This window comes from Triturus cristatus, chromosome 2_2 (genome assembly GCF_964204655.1).
Source record: "Triturus cristatus chromosome 2_2, aTriCri1.1, whole genome shotgun sequence".
Taxonomy (NCBI): domain Eukaryota; kingdom Metazoa; phylum Chordata; class Amphibia; order Caudata; family Salamandridae; genus Triturus; species Triturus cristatus.
In genome coordinates, this window is record NC_140582.1 from 75,546,688 (window position 1) to 75,573,445 (window position 26,758).

Genomic DNA, 26,758 nt, shown 5'->3' on the forward strand with positions numbered 1-26,758 from the left:
GGCGCCCCCGGCCAGACCCGGACCACGGCCACCAGTAACGTGCTACGGCTGCCAACAAACCGGACACTATGCCAGCGATCTGGTCTGCCCCCTGAACGGAAGAAACGGGGCCGGCGGGCCCCCGACCCCGACAGCTGGCGGCTGCCGCCCTGGGAGAAGGAGAAGAGGAAGAGGAGACCCTCGACCGAGGGACCACTGAATGGGAGCCGGCAGCCATGTCCCTGGTCTGCCTGGGTAGCCGAGAAATGGTACCCTGCACCCCCATCCCAAGCAACACCCAGAAGTACCGGCAGCTGGTCACGGTCAATGGACAACGGGCCGAAGCCCTTCGTGACACCGGCGCCAGTGTCACCGCTGTCCGCTGCCACCTGGTGACCCCCGAACAGATCCTACCGAATGTGCTGTGTCCCGTCCGGACGGCCGACAACAGCGAAAGCCTGTGCCAGATGGCCCTGGTCCCCTTCGAGTGGGGAGGGGTGACGGGCCTGCTGAAGGTGACGGTACGCGACGACGCCCCCGTCGACTGCCTCCTGGGGAACGACTTGGAGAGTTCCCCCTGGGCTCAAGTAGAGCGACGAGAGCACCTCCGAATGCTGGGACTATCTGACTGGGCCTGTGCCATCACCCGGTCCATGACCGCCCGGGCCCCCCGCGCATCCTCGGCCTCCGGGGCCGCCCAGCCCGAGGGGCTCGCACCACCTCCCGCCAGCAGCGAGGGGGAGGCGGACACCGACCCTGGACCTAGTGAATCCTCCCCCGAAGAGATGGCTTCCCCGTGCGCCCTACCAGAGCTGACACAATGGCGACACGAAGGGGGCCCCACCCGGGAGCAGTTCCAACAAGAGCAGCAGTCCTGCCCCACTCTCGAAGGGGTCCGCCAACAAGCGTCCGCCCAAACCAACGGGGACCAGACCGGCACCCACTGGGTCTACTGGGCCGAGGGCCTGCTATACAGTGAGCAGAAAGTGGCAGAACTCGGGGCCAGCCGAGTGTTGGTGGTCCCCCTCCGCTTCCGGGAGTTCCTGCTCAACCTGGCACATGATGTGCCCCTCGCCGGACACTTGGGGCAAGACAAAACGTACAGCCGTCTGGTGACCCACTTCTACTGGCCCCGGATGCGGAGAGACGTGGACAACCACTGCCGGTCCTGCCAGACCTGCCAAGCCAGCGGGAAGACGGGGGGTCGGGTCAAGGCCCCCCTCCAACCCTTTCCAGCCGTCAGCACCCCGTTCGAACGGGTCGGAATCGATATCGTGGGGCCCCTGGACCCCCAGACCGCCCTGGGCCACCGCTTCATCCTGGTCCTCGTGGACCACGCCACCAGGTACCCGGAGGCGGTCCCGCTAAGAACTATAACGGCCCCCGTGGTAGGCCGGGCCTTAATGGGGATCTTCTCCCGAGTGGGATTTCCCCGCGAAGTGGTGAGCGACAGAGGCACGAACTTTATTTCCAGATACATGCGGTCCCTGTGGCAGCAGTGCGGGGTCACATACAAGTTCACGACCCCCTATCACCCTCAGGGGAATGGACTGGTTGAGCGGTTCAACAGAACATTAAAGGGAATGATCCAGGGCCTAGAAGAGCCCCTCAGGCGGAGATGGGATGTCCTGCTGCCGTGCCTCCTGTTTGCCTATCGGGAGGTCCCGCAGAAGTCCCTGGGGTTCAGCCCGTTTGAACTATTGTACGGACACCCGGTCCGCGGACCGCTCAGCCTGGTCAAAGAGAGCTGGGAGACGAAGCCCCAAGGCGCCCCTCCTGACGTCTACCGATACCTCCTGACCCTCCGAAACCAGACCCGCAAGTTCCGAGCCATGGCCGAAGCCAACCTCGAGGCCAGCCAGGAGGACATGAAGCGGTGGTACGATCGGAACTCCTCTACCATAGAATTCGAGCCAGGTCAGAAAGTATGGGTCATGGCCCCGGTTGAACCCGGCGCCCTCCAGGACAAGTGGACCGGGCCCTTCAAGGTAGTGGAGAAGAAAAGTCCCGTCACCTACCTGGTCGACCTGGAGTCCCCCCGGAACCCCCTCCGGGTCCTACATGCTAACAGGCTAAAACCCCACTTTGCCCGGACCGAACTGAGCCTGCTACTGGCGACCGACGAGGGGGGCGAGGACGACTCCGAGCACCTGCCCGACCTCTTGCAGTCCAACGTCCATGATGGAACAATCGAGGGTGTCCAACTCGCCTCTTCCCTGACTCCGGAACAGCGCAACGACTGCCAGCAACTGCTGCAGGACTACGCAGCCCTCTTCTCCCTCACCCCGGGGGTGACCCACTGGTGCGTCCACGACGTCGACACCGGGGAGAGCCCCCCCGTGCGACACAGAGCCTACCGGGTACCCGACCGAGTGCGGGCATGCATCCAGGCCGAAGTAACGAAGATGCTGGCCCTGGGGGTCATCGAACCCTCCGACAGCCCGTGGGCCAGCCCTGTCGTCCTGGTGCCAAAGGCCGCAGCTCCCGGCCACCCCCCGGAGTTGCGATTCTGCGTGGACTACCGAGCCCTGAATGCAGTGACCAAGACGGACGCCCACCCTATACCCCGGGCCGACGAATTCATCGACCGCTTAGGGGCCGCTCGCTACTTGAGCACGCTGGACCTCACCGCCGGGTACTGGCAGATCCAGCTCACCCCCGGCGCCCAAGAAAGATCCGCCTTTTCGACCCCGGATGGGCATTACCACTTTCGGGTAATGCCCTTCGGAATGAAGAATGCCCCGGCCACTTTTCAAAGACTGGTGAACAAGGTTTTGGCCGGGCTTGAGGCCTTCAGCGCGGCCTACCTAGATGACATTGCCGTGTACAGCAACCACTGGGCAGAGCACCTCCTTCACATTAAAGCCGTCCTGGCCGCCCTCCAGCGGGCCGGGCTCACAATCAAGGCCAGCAAATGCCAGATCGGCCACGGATCTGTGACCTACCTGGGCCATCAAGTGGGGAGCGGGCAGGTGGCCCCTCTCCAACCGAAAATAGATGCCATCCAGGCCTGGGAACCCCCCACTACCCAGACCGCTGTCCGGGCCTTCCTGGGTCTCACCGGATACTACCGGCGGTTTATCCGGGACTATGGGAGCATTGTTGGCCCCCTCACAGAGCTAACGTCCAAAAAGCAGCCCAAGAAGGTGCACTGGACACCCCGCTGCCAAGCAGCCTTCGACACCCTAAAGACCGCAATGTGCACTGCCCCGGTGCTACAGGCCCCTGACTACAATAAGGAGTTTGTGGTGCAGACGGAGGCCTCCGAGTATGGGATCGGGGCCGTCCTGTCCCAGGCCGATGAAAAGGGGCTCGACCGACCAGTGGCCTTCATCAGCCGACGGCTACTGCCCCGGGAGAAACGATGGAGCACCATCGAGCGTGAGGCCTTCGCTGTGGTGTGGGCCCTCAAGAAACTCCGGCCCTACCTCTTCGGTACCCACTTCCGGGTCCAGACAGACCACCGGCCCCTGCGGTGGTTAATGCAAATGCGGGGCGAGAACCCCAAGCTGCTGCGGTGGTCCATCTCGCTACAAGGGATGGACTTTGACATTGAACACCGGCCCGGCAATGACCACGCCAACGCCGACGGCCTGTTCCGCTTCTTCCGCCTTGACGAGGAGAATCCCCAAGGAGATGGGTGACTCTCCATGCCTTCGCCTGGGGGGGACGCCTGTTGGACCCGGCCTCGTGGCATGGTCCTTACCCCCGTGGATTGTGCCCGTTCCCCGCCCCGGCCTTCACGGGCCACCCTTCTGAACTGCACCGAGGCCCTTCATCCTGAGCTGCACGAGGTCGCATACTCCTCGTGGCTCCGCCATCTTGTTGGCACCCACGTGACTCTGTGCACCAGCCAGCGCGGCCCCGCTCAACCCGGCCTCGACCCCAGCGAAGCTCCGACATCGAGGCACCACGAACTGGCCAGGGGGTGCCGCAGGAACCAATTCATCGCCCCCGGCGGAGGACAGTATCGATGGGACCCCCAACTGTCCTCCCCTCTCGAGGTGTGATCGCCCTGCAACTCCCTTGGGCCTGGCGCCTCTCCTGCTGGGCGTCTGGCCACCTCCACCCGGCCTCTCCGCCCCCACCGGGCGCCTGGGTCCGGACATCAAAGGGCTCCAGACCTATATCTGGGGCGACCCCGCCACAGATCGGCAGTTGTATCCCGGAGTCGAGAGCCCTGCTGATTGAATCGCTGCTGACCCTACGGAGAAGAACTCTTGTCGGAACCATCACGAGCCCTGCTGACTGCGTCGCGGCTCCTTCTTGAACACTTTGAAGCCACCTGGAACATCGGAGCCCTGCTGACGCTGTCGGGGCCCAACCTCGCTGAAACCTCCCTCGGAGCCCTGCTGACGACGTCGCGGCTCGAGCTGAGCAGAAACCATCTTGAGAGCCCTGCTGATTGGATCGCGGCTCTCCACGACCTGTACGCCGGAGCCCTGCTGACGCCGTCGCGGCTCGACCCCTCCGAGATCCGGAGGTCCTCCAGCTTGAGGATAAGAACTGGGCCCCAGGTACCCACGTACCGCACTCCTGCCAAAGACTGTCCCGCTACCCCTACCCTTCCAAAGAGACACTGAGACTTTTGGTGGATCCCTCGATCCCTTCGTGTAAATATTGACCTCGTAACCTTTTTATTGCTGATAAAGAATTGCTTGTCTTGAGACAACCTCCTTGAGTCCTGTGTGGTGGTGTTACTGTGCTAGTACGTGATAGGAGAAGGATCTCTCAGGAGACTTCTCGGCAGCGCTCGGCTACTTCGTACCAGTGTGAGGGCCCCCTTTGGTGGTCTCGCCGACTCCTCGGGGTCCGCCTTCCAACAATGATTTTGGAGAGCTGTCATAAATAATTTTAGTCTATACACCTTCAAACCAGTTGGTGAACCTAGCTTTTCACAATGGGTAGTTGAAATGCCACTTCCTGCATCCCACCCACCAACCTCCTCGTGCTCCAAGTCTACACTCTTGAACTTGAAAATATAGAAAAATAAACACTCACCTTTTCCGGCAGCCGCGTCTCTCCTCCACTTCTCTGCTCTCCTGACTCCAGTCCGGAAGAAGCTGCAGGAACCACCCAGCACACAGGCTCCCAGCGTTTTGATTGTTCTGAGCGCAGTGGATCGGCACTCAGATCTGGACAGGGAGCCCATCACAGTGGGGAATATGCAAAGCGCGCATGACTGCTTGGCCCGCCAAAGCAGCCAGCCAAGCAGTCATGCTCACTTAGTGTGCACAGTCCACTCCTCCTCCCACCCTGAGCCACCAGCCCTGCCCCCTCGCCCTAACCCAGCCCGCAGCACCCAAAAATAAAAGGATGATCTTGTTATTATCGTTTTATTTTTCCCCATTTCACTGCTCTAAGAGCAGTGGGGCGATGCCTCTCCTCCTTAGGGGAGGAGCCACCACAGGTGGCAGGCTGAAACACTAATAATCATGAGGCTCTTTGCGGGTACTTATCACAGCTAGAATCTCACATTTTTTGTTTTATTGATGCAGAGCTAGATTTGTTTAATCTAATGTAATATTGCCAGGAGAATGTTCTGACACTTACCAGTGTACAACTAGGCCTGATAATCGTACACCTCTAGACACACAGAAAAAAACAATAACCTAACCTCTACTTTTTTCACAGAGGATTTTAACATCTTAACTGGTGAGAACTGGATTTAATCCCACATTTTACTGATCCCTTTCATCGTATTGGCCACTATTCCCCATTTTTTTGATTTGATACCCAAAGACAAAATATATGAATCTTTATCTGTATTAATTGTATGTATGCTATTTTTCATGTGTCTAACCTGTTTAATAATTTCAAAATATTCTCTTAAATAGCAAGCTAATGTGAGCTGTTTCTTCCTGTCCAACAGGTGTTACAAGCATCAACAGACAAAAGGAAGTGGAAGAGCCTATGCAGTTTAGTAAAAACAGCCAACCATGTGGTGCTATATTGGAGACAAACAATGCCAGCGAGCTCCAGAGTTGTCACAACAGAACAGACTTTACTAGTCAGCTGGGGCCAGAAAGATACTGGGAGCCAAGAGGAGAGAGAACTATGTTCTGTGAAAGAGATTTCAGCAATTTAATGCATTTCAGTGTACATCAGCCAAGGTCAAAGCTAGGACTACCACTGAAAAATAAAGAATGTGAAAGTAATCCGACAAACATAACAGTACTTCATCAACCTCCAAAGCTGAAGCAGAGTCAAAGTCAAACACCATACAAATGTACAGAATGTGATAAAAGATTCGATCTGAAGGGAGAGCTTATTCAACATATGAAAACACATACAGGAGTGAGGCCATATGCATGTACTTACTGTGAGAGAAGCTTCTTTCGGAAAGCAAATTTACTCTCCCATTATACTACACACACAGGTGATAAACCATATATGTGTTCCTTCTGTCACAAAAGATTCAATAGGAAATATAATCTGAATGGGCATGTTAGAATTCACACGGGCGAAAGACCTTACAAATGTACTGAATGCGATAGAAGCTTCATATGGAAAGGTGATCTTAATCAACATCGAAGAAAACATACTTTATAGGATGTATTTCCAGGAAAATTGAAAATAAATTAACAAATAATATAAGGTTAATACATTATTTATTGGTGCTCAGAAGTACGATTTACAAAAGGTGATGGATACCATAGAAGGGAAGTTAGCAACAGCGTTTTCAACAAATAACATCATACCCATGAAGGACACAATGAAGACTGCCAACCACCCAAACTATTTACATATCCAACAACTAGCCGAATACAAACAGAACTGACCGCTGGCTTACCAACACGGTAAGCAATGGAACAGGAGTATGACGCTAACTCGTTCTTGAATTCCAAGTGAATTTCCTGCTTATAAAAAAGAAAGCAGACACATTAGTTATGTAAATACCTTCAACCTGTGTTTTGAATACAAGCTTTTGTTTTACCACTATGTCTTTGTCTGTTTTTTGAAATACCTTATTATAACCCTCTGGATCCTATTCACTTGCCATCTGCCACTGCGACAGACGGTGCACTCTTTCCTTTGGGACTTTTTTGTATCTCTGTGCTTGATCTTTTTCTTCCATACTTATTCAGTGATCTTCTCTTTTCATTCCAATGCTCCATCTGTTTTCATTCCCCACTGACATGCTAAGAATCCCCAACCTCTTTACTGCAGGTCTAACCCTCCTATAGTTTCATCCCTGTGTCTGATCCTCCCCTCAAAGAAAATATGATTCGGCATTGACTAATCCTTCTCACATATCCTGGTCTTGCCTACCACCACCCGTATTCCTGCCTCTTGTAGCCCTCCACGGCTTCTCTGACATTCTCCTCCAACTACCCTCTTATGTACCTTTAGCCCATCTGAAAATCTGGCAGGAATACTGTAAAAGGGGCAATACAGTATGTGCGTTTTACAGCTATGTCCATTAAAATGCATCCCATTATACATATGCCTTGTTAAACATTAAAGCCTATCCTTATAAGGAAACTGTTTATCATAGCACCTAAAGCCCTTGGAATTAAACCACTAAAAAACATTTTAGTTGATTCTGGGTCTTCACATGAGACAGATGCACCATTTGAAATCAAAGGTAATGGCACCACAGATGCAGTTGATGGATTTGGTGTGGACCACAAAAAAGCATAGATTGGCGCTGCTTAAACTCTGCCCGCCTAACAACCGAGGGGGCTTGGACCTTCCAGACTACGTGTTATATTATCTTGCTTCCCAGATACAGTGGGCAGCAAGGTGGTTGGATGAGCATACAGGGACTGACAAACGAGGGGGCAATGAATCACGCCAGTAGGAGAGCTAATGGGCATACTTCTTAAACCAAGAGTTGGGGCAGGAAATTGACCCGGATTGCTGGAGGTTCTGAAGGCGCTGCTGCTTGCGCAGACTACAGATTACACATATGCGGATACCATATGCAGCAGAGATACCACTGATTGTGTTGCTACACCTTCAAAGTGGAGGAGACAAGTTGGTTACCGGCTTGTGGAAGTGGGGTTTCAAACAGACTGGAGTCTTTTATGAGGACTGGATGCTTAGAAACTATTGGTTATATGTAATGCAAGACTACAAGATTCCACCAGGTCAGTTCCTACTGCACAGGTTTTTAATAGCTGTAATAAGGCAGATGTAGAATACAGGGGGCACAGAATCACCCATATGCAAGGGACTACAAATTATCAGCACATTAGGCTGAAGGAGTAGCGCTGTGTCACTTTTATAGCAAGCACTTCTCAAATATGTTCTCTCGACAGGCTACGAGACGTGGGCAATAGATATCAACAAGCTCATTGAAGATGGTGGCTCATGGCACTGTCTTGAGTGTTTCTAGGAGTCTTCATTTTCAAGTTAATGCAAGTTAATTTTGTTACAGTAGACGTACATCACAGGCAGAAAATCAACATGTTCTACCCAGGAGGATCAGCATGCTGCCAGAAACAGGGAAATGGATGCAAATTCCACATGTTCTGACTTTACTTGAGCCTCGAAATATAATTGAATTAAACAGGGAGGAGATTGTACTCTTTATCAATGAAGCCACCAACCGCCTGAGACATGCTTGCTGGGCCTGACGCCTTCAAAACAAGAAAGCCACTAGTAAGTTTGCCAACCAAATGTTAGTACTAGCAAAGTTACGAATAGTGATGAGCAGGAATGCAAGGTTTTTTTTATTCAATGCCACTTGTCATACAGGGGACGGGATATCAGTCTATCACACATAATTGTGGACCCAGATGGGTCCCAGAAGGGTAGAGAGGTCCTCAATCGCGAGGTTAGAAAGGACACGTCCTCCCTATTTAATGTACACTGAACCTAATTGGTGTCCCTTTGTAAAAACGCTGTTCGTTCCTCCAGAGTTAAAGAGGCAGGGGGTAGGGGGTTGTGGGTTCCTATGTGTTTGGTGGTTAATCTCTCAAGTTGGGTATACTCAATGTGTGACAATAAGGCCCCCCTCCTGTGCTCCTTGGAGAACTGACGCCCTGACTACATGGGGCAATCCCTCATCTGAATCCAGCAGCAAGTATTAGACTTGTTCCTACTACTCACCTAGATGTGCCCTATGCAAATTGCTTGAATGTTAATGCCCTCACGTCTTTGGAGGAAGTAACCTCTTTCATCCCACCCTGACGAAAGCCCAGGACTTATTTAGGCCTTAAGGAGGGCTGAAACATGCCGGTGCCTATTCTAGTGTCATAGGACCATCACATCCGGATACCCGCATATAGAGTGTTTTTAGTCTTCCCTCCCACTCCATCGATAAAGGATACATTAGGAGTAGGTGAGGAATTTTATCTTTAAAGGTACACCTCGTACACCTTATCATAAGTGATCCCGAAAGATGGTTTAGCCCACCCGACCTTTTGGAGCTGGGGTGAGCCCGATGATGACGCATGTCACTACTAGAGTGAGTGAGGGCTATATAAAGAAAAGGGTCTTTCCCCCTTCCCAAACGTAGCAACTGGGTCGTTGCATCCCAGATTCTCTCTGTATACCCCTCTTGAGAGATTACCCACCAAACACATAGGAACCCACAACGCCCTACCCCCTGACTCTGGAGAAACGTGCAGCGTTTTTCTGAAGGGACACCCATTAGGTTCAGTGGACGGGATATCAGTCACATTTGTGACTGAGTAATCCATCCGACAAACTCTAAATCAGGCCCTTATTGCTCAAATGCAGCACCTGGAAGAATGCACCCTTGTATGTGGCTTTTTTAGATTTTTCCTCAGCATTTGACCTGGTTGGCTAGTCAAAGCTGGGGAAAAGTTGGGGAGGCTGGCATGAACGAAAACCTTTTGTCAATATGCTGACTTTGTATACACATGCCTCAGCAAGTCTACACCAGAAAGGGAAACTGAGGGCCCGACTATGAACTTGGCAGACAGGATTACTCTGTCACGAACGTGACGGATATCCGCCAAATTACAGTTCTATTATATCCCATGGAACTTGTGACACGTTTGTGAAGGAGTATCCCATCCGCCAATCCTGATTACATCCAAGATTGTAATCAGGCCGTAATTCAGTGTTTTAATACATTACATGGAGTCAAACAAGACTGGACTTTTGGCTCTCTCCTTGTTCTCCGTATATTTAAATGCTATGTATTCTGAAATACTCGAGGTCTCGCATGATATTTAAAAAAATAGGAAAGGTACAGCTTCTCTAAGACTTGATGATTTTTACACGCACTCTGAAAGCCCTTACACCACAACTGGGTACCATGGACGTATACTGTGGGAAGAAATCTTGAAAATTATTTCAAAATTGTTGAAAATTAGTGAAGAACCTGTGTGAAACAAATTTAGCAATTTCAAGTTAAATGTTAAGTGTCTTGACAAGGTTACATTGTATCTTGTAGTGATGACTGCAGGAAACTTTAACTGGGATACTCTTTTCCAAAATGGATGCGGGAAGATAAAGCCCATTATGTCAAAATTAGTAAAATCTGAGTACTCATGGAAAATAGCTTTCGGAAAAGTGAATACACTTTTTTAGTATATCACTTACAAACTTGCAAGGTGTTATACAGTGCTGAAATGTGGGACTTGACAGAGGTGCTGGTCATCTAGCACTACTGGAAAGCATCTTCAGTGACAAAGCAGCAGGTGCTACTTTACGGTACGTTCTAAAAAGGACATGTTCTAAACCAAGCACCTGGTACATAATACTTGGTAAGAAACTTTGATGATGCTCAGCAAAATAAAACTGAAGGTTTGAAGTAGCTGGAATCTTTGGGCCTCATTGAACCCAGGTGGGGTTTGGGTGTGCTGCCTCATCAGTCCAGAAAATGGCCTAATAAAAAGGCACAAGGAGCAGAAATGGAAAGAGAGACTAAGGATTTTACTAAAAACAGAGTGTTTGCTCAGGCAAAGGCTAGCAGTCTAAAGCTTGGAGCACAATTGGCCAAATGAGTGATGTATGAAATGAGACCACAACCTAGTCCAGCCCAATTTGAAGTGTTAAATGCATGGGAGCATGTTGCACATGGGAAACAATACAAGCTGATAAGGACTCAGATTATACATACTGTCGGACACATGTATCAAACTTGGAAATTGCGATGACCAGATAGCGACATTTAACGAATCCCTCTTAGGGTAATTGCAAAAGTATATGTATGTAGAAACTTGCATTCCCAAATAGAGATTACCTAAATGCGATTCTCAAAATAGCGAATTCGCTATTTGAGAATCGCTATTAGCGAATCTAACATTCCGATGCAGCATGATGACCTCACAACCAGGACGTGAGTCATGCCATGCTGTTACCTGTGTAGTGAATGAGAGGAGGAGGCAGACTGCAGGAGCACAGCACTAGGAAGCCTGTTTGGACAGCTGAATCTGTGCAAGAAAACCAGCGTGGCGTCAAAAAACAATAAGAAGGAGCCAGCACTGAGCGAAAGAAATCTAAAGGTTAGCGAGAAAAAGTTGGAAGTCCTAATAGAGGGAGTGGTGAAGAGCCATGAGAAATTGTTTTTAAAACAGTCACTGCATGTCCCAGAGTGTGAAAAAAAACAATTTTGGGTATCCAAAGGAAAATAAGCGCACTGGGGGTCACACAGTGCTCTATTGCAGATCTACGTAAGCGTTGGTATGATCTGCGGAGCAGGGCCAAGGAAAAGGTTGCTGCAAGGCTTGCAGAGGCGAAGAAGACTGGTGGCCCATCCACACAAAGTGCGTCAACACCCTTAGGAGACCTGGTGGAGTCTACCCTTCAACCTGAAGCTGTCATTGGAGTGATGCAGATAGACACCTCTGCACTGCCCAAGGTACGATGCATGCTAAATACCATATTCATGGTAAATGTAACAAAATACCCCTTTAGTGAGATCAGGCTTAAAGGAGCAGTCCACATTTTACTTAATACACACAAATGCATTATGGGATTAGTAGTCAGAAACTCCAATAGGAAAGGCAAGAAGGAAAATCAAAACAGCATAGGTGCATTTAAGTTTGACAAGCAAGTGAAATTTATACACACCGTGTGTTGCTAAATAGCTTTATTAGACAAAACAATGCACTATGTGATATACATGTCAAAATCATAAACTGAAATAGTACTATTTAACACCACAGTTAGACCTGTGCAGGAGTTAGATGAAAGCAAATCTTATGACCCTCTGGAGACTCTGGCACAGTCAGGAGATGACAACGCAGTGGCCCCATCACCCCCAACACCTGCACACACAGGACGCAGGACCACAGTGGCACCACTGCCTGATTTTGAAATGGAAGAGGAGAGCCAACCTGACCTTCCCAGAACACAGGCTGAGCATACACCAACACCAAGACCCTAAGTCCAAATGCGGCGCAGCAATGTCCACATCAGGAGGCGCAGAGCAAGGGCACAAATGGGAGCTGATGAAGGCGATGGATCATCTGTCTGCGGTGGGCTGGAGAACGCAATGTTGAAGGTGCAGCGCCTGCAATACAAACACATGCCTTCAATGCATGCACTGCTAGTTTCCATTAAAAGAAATATGGTCGATATGAAGGACAGCATCACACAGCTGACTACAGCGGTGGTGGAAGAACAGGGGGAAACAACAGACAACTTCAGTCACATGAAACAAGCCATCAAGGAACTATGTAATGTAATGCAAGAAGACCATGTGTCCCACCACAAAAGGCACCATCAATTACTTGGCTGCTTAGATGGCTACACTAGGGCCAACAACCGCTTGAGCAACACAACAGCTCTCCTGTCTCGACGCTCTGTGGGCATGCAAGTAGAAATTACCAATTGTTGTGGGAAGGTGGCCTGAGACTTGATACAGGTCACCGATGCTGTTGAGCATTTGCAAACTGCTACAGTTGGTGGCAGTAATACACTGGCTGGAGGGAATAGTGAGGAGGCCTCAAGCCTCAGTAGCATCATTGCACCAGTAACTGAATGCAGAAGGCGTAGTTCCAGTAATACTTCTGCCTCAGAAGCTTCAACAAGGGATGTGACAGAGCTCACAGACCGGGCCATCGGAGTGCACAGCTGCAGAAATGAGTGTGTCATTGAGCCCAGGAATGCCATTAGGTGAGTTAACCAGTGGCATTCATTTGTCAGGGCTGACGATCAACTACAATGGCAATGTTATCTAGTTGCATTATTACTTTCACACTGCACGTATTTTATTTTTTATGTGAGCATTTACACTACCTGATTTTTGTTTTAAATAAATCACAATAGCAATGAAACCATGTTCATTGTCTCATCATTACCCACCCTAAATATAATTATGAGTTATTTCTGCATGTCTGTCTTTCTTCTGCTGCCCTCAAACCGTTTGCTGCTTGTTGATGTTGACCTGGCTCAACATCTTCATCAGATTCACTATCCGTAAGGTCCAAGGGAATGCCTCTTGAAGATGCGATGCTATGCAACATGGCACAAGTGGCCACAATTTGGCAACATGTATCCGGCCTGTTCTGCAAAGCACCTCCACTTTTATGTAGGCAGCAGGTCCTCTCTGTCACACTGCATGTCGATATGATTTGATTGATTTGAAATTTATAATGCGCAGCAATTTCCCTAAGGCATCAAGTCGCAAGAGACCGGCCGTCCAGCAATAGGAAGGAAGGGGAAAAGAAACTCCAGATAGAAGCTAGACCAAGTAAAGCCAGGTCTTAAGAGCTTTTCTGAAAGGGAGCAAGGGGTAGAGAGTTCCAAAGCTTGCTTGCTGCCACTGAGAATGCTCTGTCCCCCCCACTTCCTCTTCTTGGTTCTTGGTACAACCAGTTGCATTTGGAACGAAGCCCGAACGCAAGGGTCTGCTGGGGGAATGCCAATTGAACATTGTCTTTAACCTTGATGGGTAGGGAGCATGCAGTGATTTATGAACCATACAAAGTGATTTAAAACAAATGCGTTTTTCAATGGGGAGCCAGTGCAGGAACTCCAGACCCTTCCGGGCGGATTGTTTCCTAGGAATGTCCAGAACGAGTCTTGCCAGTGTGTTCGGCATCACCTTGAGTTTGTATTGCATACTCTTATTGGCGGCCAGGTATAAAATAGATATGTGTGCCGCATTGTATCGCTGCATTGTATCGCTGTTCACTTGGTGTAGTCGGGTTCAGGTATGGTGTCAAGCTGAATGAGCGCACAGCATATGCGCTGTCACCTACAGGGTAGAAGGCAATGTTGTAGTGTAGTTCCTATTTCCCTTATAGGCTCTGCGCATTGGAATAATATACACTATAGTTGTGGCATAGGACTGAGGTCAGTATGCCTCTATCGAGTACATTAAACTTAATTACTTTTGTACCAGCTAACTCAGAGGTCACTAGAAACTTCTCGACTAAACAAGAAGGGAGTAGTTTCTGACAACCGCATAAACATGACAACTTTGTTTCCCTTAGAATCGGAACGTGTCTCAGAATCGTGGAAACAATAGATAACAGTTTCACTCAGTCAATCGTGCATGCTTAGTTTCTTCAGAGTTACACAGAAATAGATAGATGGGCGTTTCAATAAAAGGATTTATTGAACAGTCTTGTTTCTCGTGTAAGAGATATGAGCTATTACAATCATTAGACAGTAAGCAAGATATAATATGCACAGCGTAAGCAGTAAGAAGAAATAATACTGCAATAGCTGTCTTTTAGCTATGACATATATTCATATATACATACATAAATAACACAGGCTAAAAAGTGAATACTCATCAGATGCTTCTAAATAGTTCTACCCCAGTGTACCTAACCTAAGTGTAGTACAGGGTAAGAAGTAGGTGCTGTTTTCTATAGTATGGTATATACTAAGTTTATATGCCAAGAGTCCCTCTAGGTTCTAGTCAGCTCCATACCTTAGAATGAGAGAGGTGGGAATCTCTTTCCGAATCTCAAACTCTAACACCCCACGAAGGGAGTCAGAACACTGGAAGCTGGATTCTCGGCGAGCAGGAATGACAGCGTCTGGTCAGTGCTTCAGACGGGGACTCGAATTCCTTCCGAACTTGCCGTGGCGCGCTGTATCGAGCTGAGCCGTGCCGAGACGTGGTTTTCCATGGTAAGGGAAGGTATATTTATACCTGGAAGGTACTTAGGAATGCTAGCATTGACATAAAGTCAGGCAGAGGAAGACGTCGTGAATGAACCCCTAAGGAATAAACTTGTAAAAATGGGAGGGCGGGCCTTCTCCCACTGTGCCCCTAAATATTGGAATGCGCTACCTTCCTCCTTGAAAACTGAGACTAATTTTCTCACCTTCAGGAAAAGACTTAAAACATTTCTATTCCGATGATTCGCATGTTGATCCAATTGTCTCAGGGTGCTGCTTATACTGGTCCGTTTTTTTCTTCTTTAGTCTATCCCTCCGCGCCGGGAAACCCATTGCGGGTAGCTGTTGCGCGTTACAAGTTCAAATAAATAAATAAATAATAAATAAGGAATAGTAGTTCATGCATAATAAATGAGTTCTTGGAGAAATCAATAATCCTAGCTAGGGAAAGTCCCGAGGCTTAAGGGTCTGGTTTCTAAGAATTCGTTGGGATGGACGGATGTAGGTGACCATGCCTGTATTTGGATAGCACGGCTAATGCCTAAATAAGGACTGGGATTCTATACCTAAATAAGGGCAATGGGAATTGTGCCTATATAAGGACATGATTCAGGGAAACCTATGTACGGGCATCTAAGTCGAAACACAACACCCACTCCATTGACGAATGATCGATATTACTAAATGCTAAACATGCTAAACACCTAAAATTGAGTATCACATGTTCGCTAAAAACTTTTCTAAAAGCATATTTAAAAAAACTAAGTTCATGTTAAAAACTCTCAGGTAAACATGAAATGCAAAGGTGCTGTACATACTTAAAGTAATGTTACCATCTGAAGCATATGTTTACAATGGGTGCTAAATGAATGCACAGAAATATACAATGAAATGGTCCACTTTTACAGAAAGGAGAAAAATATATCGGAGCCATTTCATGTCATGTTTACATAAATGCGAAGAAAAGGTGACGTGTCCCTGGAAGTGTTCAAAGAAGTCTGTTCTCTATGAATAGTTCTACTGTAATCAGAGTTGTTTTAGCCATAAAAGAAAAAAGTTCCAAAATGTGTCTTTTGTTTTGAAAGATGAAGGCCAAATTCATAGATTATCCGGTACACTGTGAGCCAAATCAAAAGTCAGTGTAAGATGTTGGTGAAAACATGAAATCCTCTAATCCTGTAGACAAAAAATCGTCTACCGATGTCAGTGATAGGTCGATTACCTCGTTTAGAAGACTAACTGCACATAGATGTGACGCATCGTCAGTAGCAGTGTTCGTTACCGATGTTACCTGTGTGCCTGTCGATCCATCTCTGACCTCAGCAGAAGCATGTTGCGTCTGTGAGATCTCAATGAATGCCGTCATCAGGATCGGTAGCCTCTGGAGACAACACAGAGCATAGGCCGTTATCGGGTCCAGCAGAGTATCGATATCCGTTTGCATGACTGATGGGAGTGTTAGACAGATGTCTAGCATGCATTCTTCACCGCAAAGCAGGCAGCGTAGAACAGGTAAGATGCAATCTTGCCAGATTGGTCTGAATGACAGAAACCATGTAGTATTTATTTCTCGTAGACAAGGTAAATCCAATAGCTGTACTATGCGCTCACGACACTTCCTCTCCAGGAGAGCTTTCTCCAAGTCGCAGGGAATGATGCTGGTGGATTGGCTTGCCATAGCATAGTAGTAGGAATAAAAACAGGATTTCTGCAACGAGTGCTAGAATTAGCGTCAGATCACCAAACACCGAGTGCACGAAGTTTGGAATGATTCCGAGGACGCTTGAAAAGGTGTTAACAGTCATGAACATATGGTCTTAAATACACGCACAATACCGCTCGTATCAGACATGTTTAAGATGCGTCCCAACATTTCTGTGAAATGCGTAGGGCAGTTTGTCCTTAACAGAGCCTGTATCTCAGCCGAAGTCCTAGCAACTTGTAAATCATAGGTTTCTTTGGCCGAGGGCAAAGGCACGTTGTTGTAAAAGAATAGCTTTTATTCTGCTTAAAGTATCAATTCGTATAGAAGAGATGTTCAGTGAACGCCATAAAGGCGACTCCCTGACTGTGTTCATTTAGGGAATACAGCAAGTGACCCTGGAACTAACCGTTACTAGATATGGGATACCTGGCAACATGCCACAACAGCTCTGATCATTCAACATGAGGTAACTCCCATTTGAAAGTTGGCCAAACATTGGATTAATCACAGCAGCCGGTGAACCTTGCAGGTGGCAGGACAAATTTGCAGTAGAACCGCCACAGGCCCAGTGTAAACTAATATCCCGACATATGAGTGAACCGCTCAGTGCATTTTCACAGGGTGTACCGCTAAGAAACACTTCACGCCCCCCACTCCAACATCTGTGTGTGTAAGGTAAATCCTAGGATGTCCTGATGTATTCTTTACCCAACCTTTCATATTTGCCTGCTGGCGTGTGTTTGAGGCAATACTGAAAATGGAAAGTTGTAACAGGCAAAGTTATTTGCCATGAATGATCCATTCTGTAGCCGGTTTTTCTGCTACCGTAAATGGCAATTTTTCCAGTTTTTCAATGCTCAGCACTGTATACTTTGCTCCCCTTTGTGCCAGTTCAATCTGTTTATCAGTGAGATTGTATTCAGAAAACAGAGAAGACGTGTTGATGAAACGCCAAGGCACATAGCCTGCACGCAAGTTTTGTAGCGTCCAGCATAATAACAGAATAGAACGTAATTGCGACTGGCCTTGTCGCAGCAGGACCAAATCTTGTTCTACAATGTCTATAGCAGAGGATACAGTGTTGCCCAATGAATATATCCTGGATGACAGAGTCGTTAACCCATTGTCGACCACAGCGAGCGAATTCTCTAATGCGATCAATTTCTCGTATTCTTTCTGCGGCGTCTGCTTGGGTAACCTTCCATATTTCATTATAAGCAGCATATATGAAATGTTTTTTACGCGGTTTTCTTGAACCTAGCAAGAAATCCCTAAGGTTTGCGTCTTCTTTAAGTAAAGATAAGTGTTGTTTCACATCCTCTAGTGTAGATGTCTGTAGCCAATCAAGGCATCATTTTCCTACACTGTATGTTGTTACTACCCCTGGATGCTGTCTTTGAACATAGCGTGGGTATGGCCTATTGATAGTAAAACCCTGTATTTTTTCAGGAATCTTTCTTGACAGATGTTTGTGTCTGTGGGCCAGAGCAACCATTTTTTCCATTCTGAATCTGATCTGTTGTTTTGTAAAAGTGTGTCTACTGTCACCGCTCCCTGTTCTGTGCTATTACTAGCTGGAGTTGGTACAGAAGGTGTGTTCATGTCTTTGATCTTGGCTAACCCAAGGCAAGACGTTTGTTGGACAGTGTCATTCAAAAACATTATTTGCTGTGGGATGATGCAGGCTCTAAACAAAGCTTCAATTCCCTGCACTTGCCAATCTTTTGTACACCAGACAGATTTTGTGTCAATTGTGTTTTTCCAAAACTCAAAACCCTGTCTAGACAGTTGGGCAATCGAGGCTGCAGAATAAATCTGTTTCGTATTGGTTAGCATATTTTTCGTTCCTGTTTTGTTCACATTTTTAAAGTAAAATGTTTCTGGATTGGATGTATTGTACCCTGAAAAATAAAGAAACTTCATTGCAAACGTTTTTCAGCTACCCCTCGGTGGTGTAGGACAATGTTCCCATTGGTTATACATAAATACATTTCTAGGTGTTGCAGATTTATGCAAGAAATGATGACCATAGTGGTTGTAACAAAAAAGCTGTTCATAGTCTGTTGAACCCTTTAAGTATTCGTGGTTAGAGAATGCAGCAGATCTTTCTAGATCAGACATCATGTTATTAACAGTCTCAAAGTCCCAATCATCAGAATAGGTACCGAGGTAATAAAGTCACTTAATGAAATTTTAAATAAGTGTGGAATCTTCAAGAATTCAGATGGGCCGAATATATCATAATCCGTTTTGTCCCAAACTATACCATCTTGTATAGGAACGGATTTGTGTGGTTTCAAAAGTAAGTTCACATCTTTACTTTCTGTGTCCAAGTGAATATATCTTCCATTTATCAGCATGCTCAGAGTCATCACTAAAGCTAGCCAAAGCAGAAAGAAAAGTATTCCAGAAATATTCCATAGTTCAATCCAGGGTGAAACCAGATAAGTCTTTTTTACATGATGAAAGAAGTCTTGTGCTTGTTCTTTTAAAGTTCTTTTGACTGTCGTTGTTTCAGGCTCGCTTGGATCCTCAGAAAACGTATCAAAGTTAATGAAATAGCCAGAGGCAGTTCTGTCAATGGTTGAAATTGCATCAGGATTCGTTGAAATCGCTGGCACTAGTTGATTACTTGCTACGTTGGTGTAGACAGGACGAACTGTTATTTGGGTTTCAAGAGGAATGAGTTCCATAGCATTGTTGCTTAGTCCTTCATTTCTTACTGTTGAACTCTCAATGGTGATGAGTCTTTCAGTTTGAACCTCTTGGATAGTAGCTAGAGGAGTGCGTCTGCTACTTGGTTGGAGTCCACATGGCCTACTGCTTAGTACTGGCCACATAGTGTGGTTTGATGAGGTCGATGGACACAAATCTTTTTTCCTTTTTACCAGAAAGGGGCGGCAGAAGTACTGTTCTTGTCCCGTGGATGGCTAGGACAAGTACTGGTTGTCTGTAAGAAGGCCCAAATTCCTTCTTGTCCGCGATCTTCTCTCTGACTAGATGCCTAAGCTTCGGGATCCAGACAGGCCTTGCTGGGACGGCTGGATTTTCCCCAGTGGTGGTTGGCTTCAGGAACACATTGCTTTGTTTCGATCTTAGTTCATTTAAGTCCTGTAAGACAGCCAAACGATCATTGATATCAAATGGTTTATTGTCCACCACTGTGCCTTTACATTCGAGATCAGTAACCCACATTCTTGTCCCAAATAGGACCTCATATGTTGTGACCCCCCCCCCCCCCCAGAGAACTTCTTGGCAAATTGTTTAATGAGCGTTGGACCCCATAAAGATGTTTGACTCACCCATCACCCGAACCTAATACTCTAGCTGTTATAGACCGCTTTATGTCCCGGTTATTCCTTTCCACAACAGAATTTCCCTCAGGATGGAATGGAGAGGAGTACCGCCATGCAACGCCCAAACTGGCCATGGCTTCTTATTAAGCCCAAGAGCCAAACGCAGGGCCCTGGTCAGAGTGTAGCGTGCCTATTGCGTATGTGCCGATAAAGACTCGCAAATCTTTTGTAACAGTTTGAGCGTCCGCCGAGCGCTGAGGCCACATCCATAGGAACCTTGAGCACGAATCCACTGCGACCAAGATATATTTATAGTTACCATCCTTTTGCAAGGGATCGCAGTGATTCAGGTAAACACAAGCTAATGGTTTATCTGAGGTTAACAAGGGCGTCTGCGCAGGACGTTTTACTGTAGAGACTTTCATCTTTTGACATAATTCACATTCCAAAACATTGTTTTTGGTCTGTTTCTTAATGCCGGGATACCAATATCTCTGTTTTAATAACGATACTGTGGCATAAACAACTGCATGGGCAGAGGCTACTAGGATTAGTCCTAATCTATATTCCATGTTTGGAATTACCCTATCCCCCACTCCAGGGATTCGAGCAAATGGAACGTTGTTTGCATCAATTATATACGAGTGGAAATTTTTTAGGTAACGCTGCACCACTGCCTTTGCTTGAAGCATTGACAGCCAACAATATCTCACTTTCTATTTTTGTTTTTGAAAGAGTGATCACAGCTACGAAAGCCGTTTGCACAGCTCCCTTTGCGGCTTCGTCAGCCAATGAATTCCCTGCAACATGAACGCCATCACGTTGATGACTCAGCGTGCGTATCATGTGAGTGTTTTGTAGTCCGTTTCGCAACTGAACTACTTGTTCCCAAAGCGTTTTATGCTTTATTGTGCCATCTTTTGCATCTTTGAAACCATTTTAAAGCCAATTCTGTAAATATTCATTATATGATTGAACACAGTAAAAGGAATCGCACACTATGAGTGTGGGGAATTCGCGATCCATATTTTCAAGTGCCAATTTGAATGCTTGTAGTTCAGCTCGCTGAGCTGTACAATCTCCTAGAAATTGTGTTTTAGTGACCATCGGTCGGAATTTACCATTGCGCATACGACCTTTAACGATCACGCATGCTGCACTGTAAGCTTGCTTACTTTCCGTAGCGGGTTGTGCTGATCCGTCAGTATAAATTATAAATTCATACTGGTCAAGAGGGAGAATCTCAATAGGCAGAGGACATTCGTGTTCGTATTGCAGGAATGCTTGTGTTTTTAAATTAGGATAAAAAACATATTCAACATTGTATCCATCTCGGATGTAAAGCTTTTGCATTTGGAATGCTCGCTTTTGTAACCGCCTCCAAGGCTGGTACCGGAGTCACGACAATAATGCGTTTCCCCTGAGCTAGAGCTCTTTCTTTTGCTACAGCAGTTTGAACTGCTGTCAGAATTGTTTCTGTTGAAGTGAATTGCATTTCCGCTTGTGTATACAAATGTGATTTGTATGCAATTGGTACTTATTCACCTTCATTAAAAGTTAAGTATGTGAATTTGCATTGACCCGAAATTATTCGGATCACTAAATTGCGTGTATTTACACGTGTTTGTAAGTAATTTGTTGCTAACATGTCAGCTTGTAGTGAACGCACGCAGGATATCTGTGTGTTCCTGTGTCCAATTTTTGTTTTTAAAATCATGTTTGATTAATTCGTAGAGGGGTTTAACCCTTTCTGCATAATTTAGAATGTAAGTTCTTCCAAAATTTAGGAAACCTAGAATCGACTGTAAGTTTTTTTACGTTTTTGGAGGTTGGAGCAGCGCACACCTTTCTAAAAAGTTAGCTGCCAGGCTTTTTCCTTCACTTGAAAGCTCATATCCTAGGTAAAGGACATTGAGATGGGCAATTCTTGATTTTTTAAAATTGAATTTGTAGCCCTCAGAGGCAAAGCCCAGTATAATGGTATTTACCCTGTTCAAGTGCCTATCCAGATCACCGTCTATCAGATAGATATCATCGACATATGACAATGCCTCGTCATAAATTTGTAGTAACTCTATTACTCTTGCTGAGAATAACCCCAGGTTGTTCTTGAACCCTTGTGGGAGTCGACAAAAGTAACTCTGGGTCCCCATTATTGAGAAAGCTGTCAAGTACCTACTTTCAGGTGCTATGTTTTGACAAAAGAAACCATTTGAAATATCTAATGTGGTTTTATATTTTTTACACACAATGTTATTCATTAATGCTGTACTGTGTGCATTTTGCACAGCAAATGTTTTAGAACAAGTGTTCAGGTGTCTGTAATCCAGAACTAAACGATATGTGTTTTCTGGTTTGGAAACAGGAAACAAAGGATTTTCATTGATGAGGTGCATGTTTCAATCACCCCTTGGTATTCAAGTTGATCTAAGATCTCCCTGACCTGTTTTTTAGCTTCTTGCTTAATTGGGTACTGTCTTTGTGCAGTTGGTTGACATTTTAATTGGACTTTATAGTGAAGTGAGTCCTCATCCCATCCTACATGATTTTTGTATAATGCTGGGGCCTGGGCTACTGCCCATTTCCTAGCATAAGTATATTTTAAATTTATAGGAACATGGTTGGAGAAGGCTGGCATAATGATGTCTTCGTCATGTGGGCACTCCCTGACAAATTCTGGTGGTCAGTCCCTTTCTGCTAGAAGTATGTCATAGCCCCTTGAAAGTTTTCCCAAAAGAGTGTTTTCACTTTTCTTCGTATGTCTCCCTCCATCCAGAGTGTTATTTCATATAACGTTTGAGGAGAACTAACCCTAGTGTCTACAGTCTCCACTGTGATGTACTCATTTAAGTCCACTATCTCCAGAAGTGCCTTCAGGTTCTGGCGAGCTATTGTTACTTCTGCTGCACTGTCCAGCATTGTCTGAGCCCATTCTCCGTTCTTGAATTGTGTTCTCAGAATTTTCAACATGTCTGATCTTCAGACCTGCTACCTTTTTGTTAGTGAATTGAGGTTTTGGTTTGTTTTTCTGAACGTGTTGATCGTCTTTGGACCTCACACGTTCTTCTTTGTGATCTGACCGTCTTCTTCTTTCGAATGTCTGTGACGATATCTGAAAGGTACGAGAGGAACGTGTATCAGTATCTTGATACCAGTCAGGTTTTTTCAAATTATCCCTATTCCTGAGGTTATACATCCTTTCAGAGGGCTCCATTTGAGGAGACCTACCTCGGGATTGAGAACGTTTCTCTTTTGAATGTTGTTTGTTATTTTCCTACTTCTTTTTAGAAGATGTAGGATTGTGTTTAATTGAGTCCTTCTCAGGACCTTCAGACAGTTGTTGTTTAACTGTGTAATTCTATTAATTCTTGTATTTGATTAAGTAATTCCTCGTCTGACATTGCTTCAATGCCAGGATGAGGTGTGTAGCCGGGTAAAATCGGCCATGTTGCTCCTGGTCAACCTAGTGGACCGAGCCTGGTAATGTGATTGTAATGTTTTAGGGCGCTTTTAAACCAGAGCTGATGCTCCTGGTATGTGAGTGGAATCTCAATATCCTCGAAGGGAATGTATTCCTCAGGTGGTTCATCTTCTTTGAAGAAGTGAAACACTTTTGTTATTGGATTTGATTCTGGGAATACTATCCATGAATAGAATACCTCTGTCTGAAAAGATTCATGTGCTTCTATCACAAAAACTGCTCTACCACCTCTTGATGTTTTATACGTTTTAGAGTAATGGCTCTCCTTAAGTTTGGATGGATGTTTATAACACCCTCATCGGTTTCATTTACCTGTAGTATTAAAAGCTGTTACAACTTGGTTAGTCGTGGCCACACCGTTCACAGTATTATTATCCCCGTTTTGGGACATTGTTTTTTGAAAATGTAGAACAAGTTATAAGGAAACAAAGATAAAGTGCACAATATTTTGGAACACTGTATCCTTCAACGTTGAACAAACCAAACAGCTAATACATAGGAATCTCGTCCTACTCAGCTATGGCGGATATTGACCCTACCCACTCCAGACGTCTTATGGAGAATTATGAGTAAGGGTCTCTGAGAAAAGCATGACTGAGTTACTTCAGTATCTAGCGTTAAATTAGTGCCTTAGCAAACGTTGGGCGCCATGTAGTGTAGTTCCTATTTCCCTTATAGGCTCTGCACATTGGAATAATATACACTATAGTTGTGGCATAGGACTGAGGTCAGTATGCCTCTATGGAGTACATTAAACTTAATTACTTTTGTACCAGCTAACTCAGGGGTCACTAGAAACTTCACGAATAAACAAGAAGGAAGTAGTTTCTGACAACCGCATAAACATGACAACTTTGTTTCCCTTAGAATTGGAATGTGTCTCAGAATCGTGGAAACAATAGATAACAGTTTCACTCAGTCAATTGTGCATGCTTAGTTTCTTCAGAGTAAACACAGAAATAGATAGACGGGCGTTTCAATAAAAGGATTTATTAAACAGTCTTGTTTCTCATGTAAGAGATATGAGCTGTTACAATCATTAGTCAGTAAGCAATATATAATACGCACAGCGTAAGCAGTAAGAAGAAATAATACTGCAATAGCATTGTCTTTTAGCTATAACATATATTCATTTATACATACATAAATAACACAGGCTAAAAAGTGAATACTCGTCTGATGCTTCTAAATAGTTCTACCCCAGTGTATCTTACCTAAGTGTAGTACAAGGTAAGAAGTAGGTGCTGTTTTCTATAGTATGGTATATACTAAGTTTATATGCCAAGAGTCCCTCTAGGTTCTAGTCAGCTCCATACCTTAGAATGAGAGAGGTGGGAATCCCTTTCCGAATCTCAAACTCCAACACCCCGCGAAGAGAGTCAGAACACTGGAAGCTGGATTCTTTGCGAGCAGGGATGACAGCGTCTGGTCAGTGCGTCAGGCGGGGACTCAAATACCATGCCTGTATTTGGATAGCATGACTATTGCCTAAATAAGGACTGGGATTCTATGCCTAAATAATGGCAATGCGAATTGTGCCTATATAAGGACATGATTCAGGGAAACCTATGTACGGGCATCTAAATCGAAACACAACAATGTTTCACCATGACCAGAGAGTCAGTAAGAGAGTGTTACATGCATTTACCGCAAGTATCCTTCCCCAAATTCACCCCCAAGGAGACGATTATATTTTTGGCATTGCATATGATTTGGCTATTCAGTGAATTTTATGATTTCCTGTTCCTGTAAATGTACTCATTCACCGAGGGGGGACATATAGCTACATTCATCCAATCAATACACCCAATTACATGGGGAAAATGGGCTAGCTGATAAAAGTCTAATTTAGTTTGCTGCAATTCCTGTGGTGTTGTAGGAAATCTTATGTGTGGTGTATCCTCTGCAACATGGCATCCAGGAACTAAATGAAAAAAGCACTGTAGGATACCCCTCCTGCTGCAGCTATTACCCACTGGAAGCTTCCTGAGACTAGGAGGTGCAGTGAACATAGGACCTGCACATGTGTGCATATGGCATGTGTCTGGCGAGTCTGACGCTGCATTAGTGGATCTAGTTCAGTCATCCGCTCATAGATCATGTCTGAATCCAACCTATATTTATCATGGATCTCTTCCTCTGTCTGCCCCAACGATGTAATGCACACTCTTAAAATGCGTTCCTGTCTCCTCCTTCTTCTCTGTGCTGCTGCTGCTTGTATCCTCAGCCTCCTCGCCATGATGTACAGCGTGGACATTGTGAAACAGTCTGAGGCCTTCTAGGCCTGTTTAAATAGTTTGCACCTGCTTACTACCTAATTGGAATTGGTGCAAAATTGCAAATGGATCATACATATGTTTGCGAATTTCAAATAGCTAATTTTCTAATACAGATTTTCTATTTTGTATTTGCTCAATACGAAATTGCAAATTTTGTGAATTTCATGGTACTTCTGCAAATTCTTTTCATACATTTCCTACATCCATTTTGCATTCACTAACGGCCGAATTTTGCGATTCACACTGTTTGCGAATGCAAAATAGAGTGATGCATGTGGCGTGTCACTAATTGGTTCGATGTAAGGTGGAGTTCGAGGCATGTGTGCTGTAGATACACATGCTATGCATACTCCTGCCATCTAGTGTTGGGTCCGCATGTTTGCAAGTAGTTTTTCTTTGAAGAAGTCTTTTCCAGTCACGAGGTAAGGTGACTGCTCTTTTCGGTGATAATGCGCATGGGCATCAACTCCATTGTTAGATTGTTTTCTTTCTGCTATCGGGTTCGGATGTGGTTTGCGGCCCTCCGGTTCGAAACCATTGTTCAGGATCACCTAGGTATGCAACACACTGTACCCTTGTCTATATTGTTTCCTACGTGCTTCACCATTCTCTGCGTGTTGAAAAAATAGGAAAACTCTCTGTCTTCGAGCGAAAATACATTATTGGCAGCCTTCGGGCCAAGCCGCGTTGGTCGACTTCCACTCCATTCTATCCAGTCTTCCGTTGATGGAACTGACTCACTTTCATTTCTGTCCTCGGTGCCACTCCAAGCATCCACGCACCGACCTGCATAAAGTCTCCAACTTGTGTCTCTCACCAGAGCACAAGGAAGATGATTGTGAAGCTTGTTGATCGTTCCGCTCGAAGAAGACTTTGCAGGATCGTAGGGCTTGATGAAGGGACATGCAGCGGCAGAACATTGAACACACCCCGAATATCTTCAGAGAAGATACCGAGCAGGGAAAAATTGAGGTGTCGGTAGCGGAAGAGGAGTCGGACTCGGAACTGGAGATCG

At 46.0% G+C, this 26,758-nt stretch overlaps 1 protein-coding gene across 4 annotated transcripts in view; it reads left to right on the forward strand.

Moving 5' to 3' along the window:
* Positions 1–6,921, forward strand: part of LOC146861881 (uncharacterized) — a 133,124-nt gene extending 126,203 nt beyond the window's left edge. For all 4 annotated transcript variants that reach the window (XM_085641052.1, XM_085641053.1, XM_085641055.1 and 1 more), the window contains one exon: positions 5,852–6,921. In XM_085641052.1, the coding sequence (XP_085497178.1) occupies positions 5,852–6,531 (680 nt within the window). In that variant the 3' untranslated portion in view covers positions 6,532–6,921. The remainder of the gene's footprint in view (positions 1–5,851) is intronic.
* The last annotated feature ends 19,837 nt before the right edge of the window (positions 6,922–26,758 follow it).